The sequence below is a fragment of the Hylobates moloch genome, unplaced genomic scaffold (genome assembly GCF_009828535.3).
Source record: "Hylobates moloch isolate HMO894 unplaced genomic scaffold, HMol_V3 SCAFFOLD_3170, whole genome shotgun sequence".
In the NCBI taxonomy this organism is placed as follows: Eukaryota; Metazoa; Chordata; class Mammalia; order Primates; family Hylobatidae; genus Hylobates; species Hylobates moloch.
Window position 1 is genome coordinate 1 of NW_026655445.1, and position 7,038 is coordinate 7,038.

At 52.8% G+C, this 7,038-nt stretch overlaps 1 protein-coding gene across 1 annotated transcript; it reads left to right on the plus strand.

Annotated features, from left to right (window-relative positions):
* Positions 1-301: 301 nt before the first annotated feature.
* LOC131382748 (cyclin-F-like) lies at positions 302-5,577 on the plus strand (the record flags this gene model as incomplete). Its single annotated transcript, XM_058435241.1, has 5 exons — positions 302-369; positions 1,597-1,790; positions 2,527-2,580; positions 4,901-5,005; positions 5,299-5,577. Coding segments are annotated over 5 exons (631 nt in total), but the record flags the coding sequence as incomplete, so codon positions are not given.
* Between the last annotated feature and the right edge of the window lie 1,461 nt (positions 5,578-7,038).

Consider the following 7,038-nt stretch of genomic DNA (forward strand, 5'->3'; position numbering starts at 1 on the left):
TGTGGTCCTAGCTACTTGGGAGGCCGGGGTGGGAGAATGGCTTAAGCCCAGGAGGTTGAGGCTGCTGTGTGCTGTGATCGTACCACTGCACTGCAGCCTGGGCAACAGAGCAAGACCCTGTCTCAGACATATATGTATATATATATATGCACACATATATGTATGTATATGCACACTTATATATGTATGTATATATATATTCGATTCAGGGAACAAGTATTCTGACTTCTTCAAGTGCTGTGGTGCTTCATAACATTTGTGGCATAAAATATTGTGATGCTTTATGTTCTTAATGTTTCAGAGCTGCTGAAAAGGGGAATTTCGAAGCTGCTGTGAAGCTGGGCATAGCCTACCTCTACAACGAAGGCCGTAAGTCCTCACCCCACCTGCATGTTGGCGCTTTAGATAAGTGTGAGCCTTTGGCCCTATGAATAGGTGGTCCCCGTGTTAGCAGTTCAGTCGCTGTCCTTGCTCTATCCGATGGCCTGCCTTCCCATTTCCTCTCAGGAGCTCGTGCCCAGAGGTACCCTGCTGAGGGACCTGCTAATGATACTCTGACTTGGTAGGTTACGAGAGTCACCTCTTGTTTTAGCAAACCCTTTAATTTCAGTTGGCAAAGAGTGACTGAGCCAGAGCCTCAGCACGGGGGCTGTTCGGGCTCCCTGCCCTCTGTGCCGTGAGCACGCAGACCCGCCTGTGGATGCTGGCCCTCTCCTTGGCCATTCTGTTAGAACTCTTGAGACAGAGGTCAGCGTGCCCTGTAACACAGAGCCAAGCTTCTAAACGGGAAGCAGGTATAGGCAGGTTAGAGCTGGCCTGGTGCCTGGATCCCTTCATCTCCAGAGGCCAGGTGCTCCTTGAAAGAAACTGGCGCAGCCTTTTCTTCTGCCAGTTACTGCTTATCTGCCCAGCACCCTAAGGAATGAGCCCACGATCTGTCCCAGCTCCCAAAACAAATAAAGACTGGGATGTAGCCTCCCACATTTCTACTTCTAAACGATCTGGTGTCTTGCCGGGACAGAGTCCCTACCCTTGGCCGGCTGGCAGAATTGTGACTGACAGGGACCGTGAGCAACACCCTCCTCCACAATCAGGGGAGCTGAGGTCCTACCCCTACCCTCCCATCAGAGAGCAGTTCCCAGACATAAAGCATGCAATTCTGTGGTTTTTTAGTATATTCACAGGGTTGTGCAGCCATTGCCACTGTCTAATTTTAGAATATTCTCCTCATCCCAAAAAGAACCCCCACCCCTGCCCTGGACCCATTACCAGGGGGTCAGGCGGTGGTTCCCAGCTGGAGGGAGGGTGGGACATGAAGCGTCGCAGGGTCTCCTTCCCCTGACCTTCAGAATCCAGGCTTCCGGGAGGACCACAGCAGGGGCACTGATCACAATGACCCACCTGTTCTAGACATCAACGAAGTAGGGGGAGAAAAGACAGGTGCCCCCATCCTGCAGGGCTCTTCCCTCCTGAAACACCAGCTGGTTTGCACTGTGGTGGGCTTCAGGCATTACACTTTCCACCAAGACTGTGGAGAGCTTTCCACATTCCGTCCCTAAGAGACATCCCTGGACTCTGTCCTGTCTGTCCCTGCAGTGTCTGTGTCTGATGAGGCCCGCGCAGAAGTGAATGGCCTGAAGGCCTCTCGCTTCTTCAGTCTCGCTGAGCGGCTGAACGTGGGTGCTGCGCCTTTCATCTGGCTCTTCATCCGCCCTCCATGGTCGGTGAGCGGAAGCTGCTGCAAGGCCGTGGTTCACGAGAGCCTCAGGGCAGAGTGCCAGCTGCAGAGGGTGAGTCTGGGCGAGGGGCAGCACCTGCGAGGCCACCTGCAGGGTCCCAGGACACAGGAAGACCCCAAGGGTAGATCCTGGACCCTGGAAAGTCAGGAGCCTAAGGGAAGTGAAGATGCAGAAAACTGAGAGTGCAGATATGGGGAACGCGTCTGGAAATTAGCTGGCACAGAGGAGGAAGCCTGAGAGCCAGGGTGGGCTGTGGAGTTCTGGGTACACATGCTGACAGCTGGAAACATGGGGCTGAGGCTGCATGGGGCCGTTGGAGCTCAAGACACAAATCCAGCCAGGTGTGGTGGCTCACGCCTGTCATCCTAGCACTTTGGGAGGCCGAGGCCGGAGTATTGCTTGTGGCCAGGAGTTCGAGACCTGCCTGGGCAACGTGATGAAACCTCGACTCTAGAAAAAATACAAAAAAGTTAGCCAGGGGTGGTGGTGCATACCTATAGTCCCAGCTACTCAGGAGGCTGAGGTGGGAGGATCGCTTGAGCCTGGGAGGTTGAGCTTGCAATGAGCTATGACTACGCCAGCGCACTCCAGCCTGGGTGACAGAGCAAGACCCTGTTTCCATTTAAAAAAAAAAAAAAAAAAGTGAAATCTGGGAGTGGCCCTCTGCAGGGGAGGGAGGGCCAGACAGCAGGGCCATGGGCATGGGACCCAAAGACAGGCAAGGGAGTGGTGGCCCCTGGGCAGTTCTCTCTGCTGGAAATCACACTTCTTTCTCCTTTTTTTAAAGACTCACAAAGCATCCATATTGCACTGCTTGGGCAGAGTGCTGAGTCTGTTCGAGGTGAGTCAAATGGTTCTCTGCACAGGGCCTTTGTGTTTGATACGTCCCTAGCCAAGATGCCGGAAGTGAAAAGCAGCAGAAGAGGGCGTCCAAGGCCCAAAAAAAAAAAGGCAAGCCTTGCCCAGAAAGGCCTAGCTGGAGAAGCCAGGGGGCACACGTGGGCCTGGCCACGGGCTCCGATCCTGGCTCCATGACCCGCCTGGCGGGGGAGTGGGGGGCGGTGAGAACTGCAGAGCAGATCTCAAGGAGGCATCGAACCTCCATGCTCGCTCGTCTGCTGCCCCTGCTCCTGGTGGGCCTCTCCTGCTCATGTGGACCTCTCTGCTCTTGATGTCCTAATGGGCTTTGTGATCCGTAAACCCCCTTTGCAGCAAATTGAGGGAACGTGGTGGCTTCTAGTGACAGGGCTGGCAAATGCACCAGAGAGGGACACTGAGGAGAAGCCCTGAGAGCCACCACTAAGGGCCACCACCACTATCCTGGCAGTTGAGGGCAGTTCCTTTGGTGGTGCAGAGCTGATCCAGGGATCCCGCAGGCCCAACCCAAATGTAAACCCTTCCAGGAAGAGAGCAGGGCTTTTGTAACCAGAGCTCCTGAGTTCATGCTCCTCGCTGGCTTTGGAGTGGTGTCTCTGTAGAGAAGTCATTTCTGCTATGAATTAGATAACTCATTTTATTAATGCTCAGAGCAATGTGTGTTACCACTTAAGAGTATAGGGGCCGGGCACGATTACATGCCTGTAATCCCAGCACTTTAGGAGGCCAAAGTGAGTGGATCACCTGAGGTCAGGAGTTCGAGACCAGCCTGGCCAAAATGGTGAAACCATGTCTCTACTAAAAAACACAAAAATTGGCCGGGCATGGTGGCTCACGCCTGTAATCCCAGCACTTTGGGAGGCTGAGTCGGGCAGATCACGAGGTCAGGAGATTGAGACCATCCTGGCTAACACAGTGAAACCCTGTCTCTACTAAAAATACAAAAAGTTAGCCGGGAGAGGTGGCGGGCGCCTGTAGTCCCAGCTACTCAGGAGGCTGAGGCAGGAGAATGGCGTGAACCCCTGGGGGCGGAGCCTGCAGTGAGCCGAGATCATGCCACTGCACTCCAGCCTGAGCGACAGCAAGACTCCGTCTCAAAAAAAAAAAAAAAACACACACAAAAATTAGCTGGGCGTGGTGGCGGGTGCCTATAATCCCAGCTACTCAGGAGGCTAAGGCAGGGAGAATTGCTTGAACCTGGGAGATGGAGGTTGCAGTGAGTCGAGATTGCATCACTGCACTCTAGCCTGGCAACAGAGTGAGACTCAGTCTCAGAGAAAAAAAAAAAAGTAAGGCCGGGCGCAGTGGCTCACGCCTGTAATCCCAGCACTTTGGGAGGCCGAGGCGGGCGGATTACGAGGTCAGGAGATCGAGACCATCCTGGCTAACACGGTGAAACCCCGTCTCTACTAAAAATACAAAAAATTAGCCGAGCGTGGTGGCGGGCGCCTGTAATCCCATCTACTCGGGAGGCTGAGGCAGGAGAATGGCGTGAACCCAGGAGGCGGAGCTTGCAGTGAGCCGAGATCGCGCCACTGCACTCCAGCATGGATGACAGAGCGAGACTCCGTCTCAAAAAAAAAAAAGTATGGAAAAGGAGGTAGATGGTGAGTAGAGTGACTGAACATGAAGTAAAGAATAAGGGCTGGTCATGGTGGCTTATGCCTATAATCCCAGCACCTTGGAAGGCTGAGGCGGATGGATCACTTGAGGTCAGGAGTTTGAGACCAACCTGGCCAATGTGTTGAAACCACATCTTTACTAAAAAACACAAAAATTAGCCAGGTGTGGTGGTGGACACCTATAATCCTAGCTACTCAGGAGGCTGAGGCATGAGAGATGCTTGAACCTGGGAAGCCGAGGTTTTAGTTAGCCGAGATCGTGCCACTATACTTTGGCCTGGGTGACAGAGGGAGACTCTGCCTCAACAACAGCAACAAAAAACCAGCCAGGCACAGTGGCTCATGCCTGTAATCCCAACACTTTGGGAGACTGAGGTGGGTGGATCACCTGAGGCCAGGATTTTGAGACCAGCCTGGGCAACCTGGTGAAACCCTATCTCTACTAAAAACGCAAAAACTAGCTGGGCACGATGGTGAGCGCCTGTAATCCCAGCTACTCAGGAGGCTGAGGCAGGAGAATTCGTTGAACCCAGGAGGCGGAGGTTGCAGTGAGCCGAGATTGCACCATGGCACTCCAACCTGGGCGACGAGCGAAACTGTCTCAAAAAATATAAATGAAAAAGATAATAAGAGAAGAATGAACTCTGCTGGGATTTATTCTAGGATGAAGAGAAGCAGCAGCAGGCCCGTGACCTGTTTGAGGAGGCTGCTCATCAGGGATGTCTGACCAGCTCCTACCTCCTCTGGGAAAGCGACAGGAGGACAGATGTGAGTGAAGCCTGCTCTGGGTAGGGGGCAGTTACGCTGGACAAAGGCGTAGTTGATGCTGGTCCTTGGATGCGGTTCTGTCCGCAAAAGGGAGGCAGCTCTTGCTGCTCCCGGTCTCTCAGCCTCCAGGAGCCACTAGTCAGTCGGCTGTTCTTGGCACCCCCAAAAATGACTCCCACCATTTGAGAGAAGAGGTGGGAAGTTAGCGTAGTGTCAGCCCTTCTGGGTCTTGGTTCTGAGTTCCTCCCAAGACGCAGTTGTATAAAGGCTCGGTGATCTTCTCCCACTGACAGGTGTCAGATCCTGGGCGATGCCTTCACAGCTTCCGAAAACTCAGGGACTACGCTGCCAAAGGCTGCTGGGAAGCGCAGGTGAGGTGCGGGGCTGGGATGACGTGGGGAGCTGGCCTTTCTCCCTCCAGCCTTGGGGCAGGACTATCTGGGCTCCCACATGGGAGGCCGGGATTGAGGGATGCCGTAAGATCGGTTCAGCACTGGAACTGAGTCTTAAAGGACCAGGTACACAGTGAGAAGAGCTGGGAAATGCGTTATTCATCTCTGCCCATCCACCCTTGTCTCTCAGCCACCCAACCTCTTAATTTTCAAATGCTTGTGAGCTATAGCTGCTGTCAAAATTTGTGCCATTCTTGAAAGTTGTCCCATAGGTAGAACTGATCTTGACGACAAAACTTGAGGCTGCTTGAGAGCAGAGGGGCATGTAGAGTCCCTTCCTGCTTCCTCTTCCTGTTAGTGCCTTGCTCATCATGTCACCTGGTCACCAAGTCATCCAAGGGCTAGAGGCAGGAAATCAAGCATTGGTAGACTCTCCCCTCACAGCTGTAAAGAAGTTGTTAGATCCAGGCGCAGTGGCTCACACCTGAAATCCCAGCACTCTGGGAGGCCAAGGTGGGCGGATGACCTGAGGTCAGGAGTTCGAGACCAGCCTGGCCAACATGGTGAAACTGTCTCTACTAAAAATAGAAAATTAGCTGGGCATGGTGGCGGGCACCTGATACTCAGGAGGTTGAGGCAGGAGAATCACTTGAACCCGGGAGGCAGAGGTTGCAGTACCACTACACTCCAGCATGGGCGACAGAGCAAGACTCTCTCTGAAGAAAAAAAAAAAAGGTTGTCAGGACAAATCAAAGAAAGCTCCTATTTGCCAAATGGATAGAAGCTTGTTCTTGTCACCCCACCAAGTGGGTGGCAGAGTGATCTGTGCTCAAATGCTAGGGACAAAATTACAAATTGATAATGGCCCAGCCCGAGGTGTCATAGCACATTGTGGTGTTCACGTCCAAAAAGCCAGTCAACGGGTTTACAAGAAGGCCAGGCGTGGTGGCTCATGCCGATAATCCCAGCACTTTAGGAGGCTGAGTTGGGAGAATCGCTTGAGCCCAGGAGTTCAAGACCAGCCGTGGCAACATAGTGAGACCTCATCTCGACAAAAAATTTAAAAATTAGCTGGATGGGTTGGGTGCAAGTGGCTCATGCCTGTAATCCCAGCACTTTGAGAGGCTGAGGCGGGCGGATCACGAAGTCAAGAGATCGAGACCACCCTGGCCAACGTGGTGAAACCCCGTCTTTACTAAAAATACAAAAAAAATTAGCTGGGCGTGGTGGCGCGTGCCTATAGTCCCAGCTACTTGGGAGGCTGAGACAGGAGAATTGCTTGAACCCAGAAGGAGGAAGTTGCAGTGAGCCAAGATCGTGCCACTGCACTCCAGCCTGGCAACAGAGCAATACTCCATCTCAAAAAAAAAAAAAAAAAAAAAATTAGCTGGATGTGGTGGTGTGTGCCTTGTAGTCCAGCTACTCAGGAGGCTGAGGCAGGAGGATCACTTGAGCCTGGGAGGTCAAAGCTGCAGGAGCCATGATTGCAACACTGTACTTCAGCCTAGGCTACAGAGGGAGACCGTATCTCAACAAAAAAATTGTTTACAAGAAATGCAACAACGTTGTTCTATTGGCAACTCAGGGTAATCAGTAAGAATAAGAAGACTCCAATGGAAGTTCAAGAGGCCTCAGTCGATT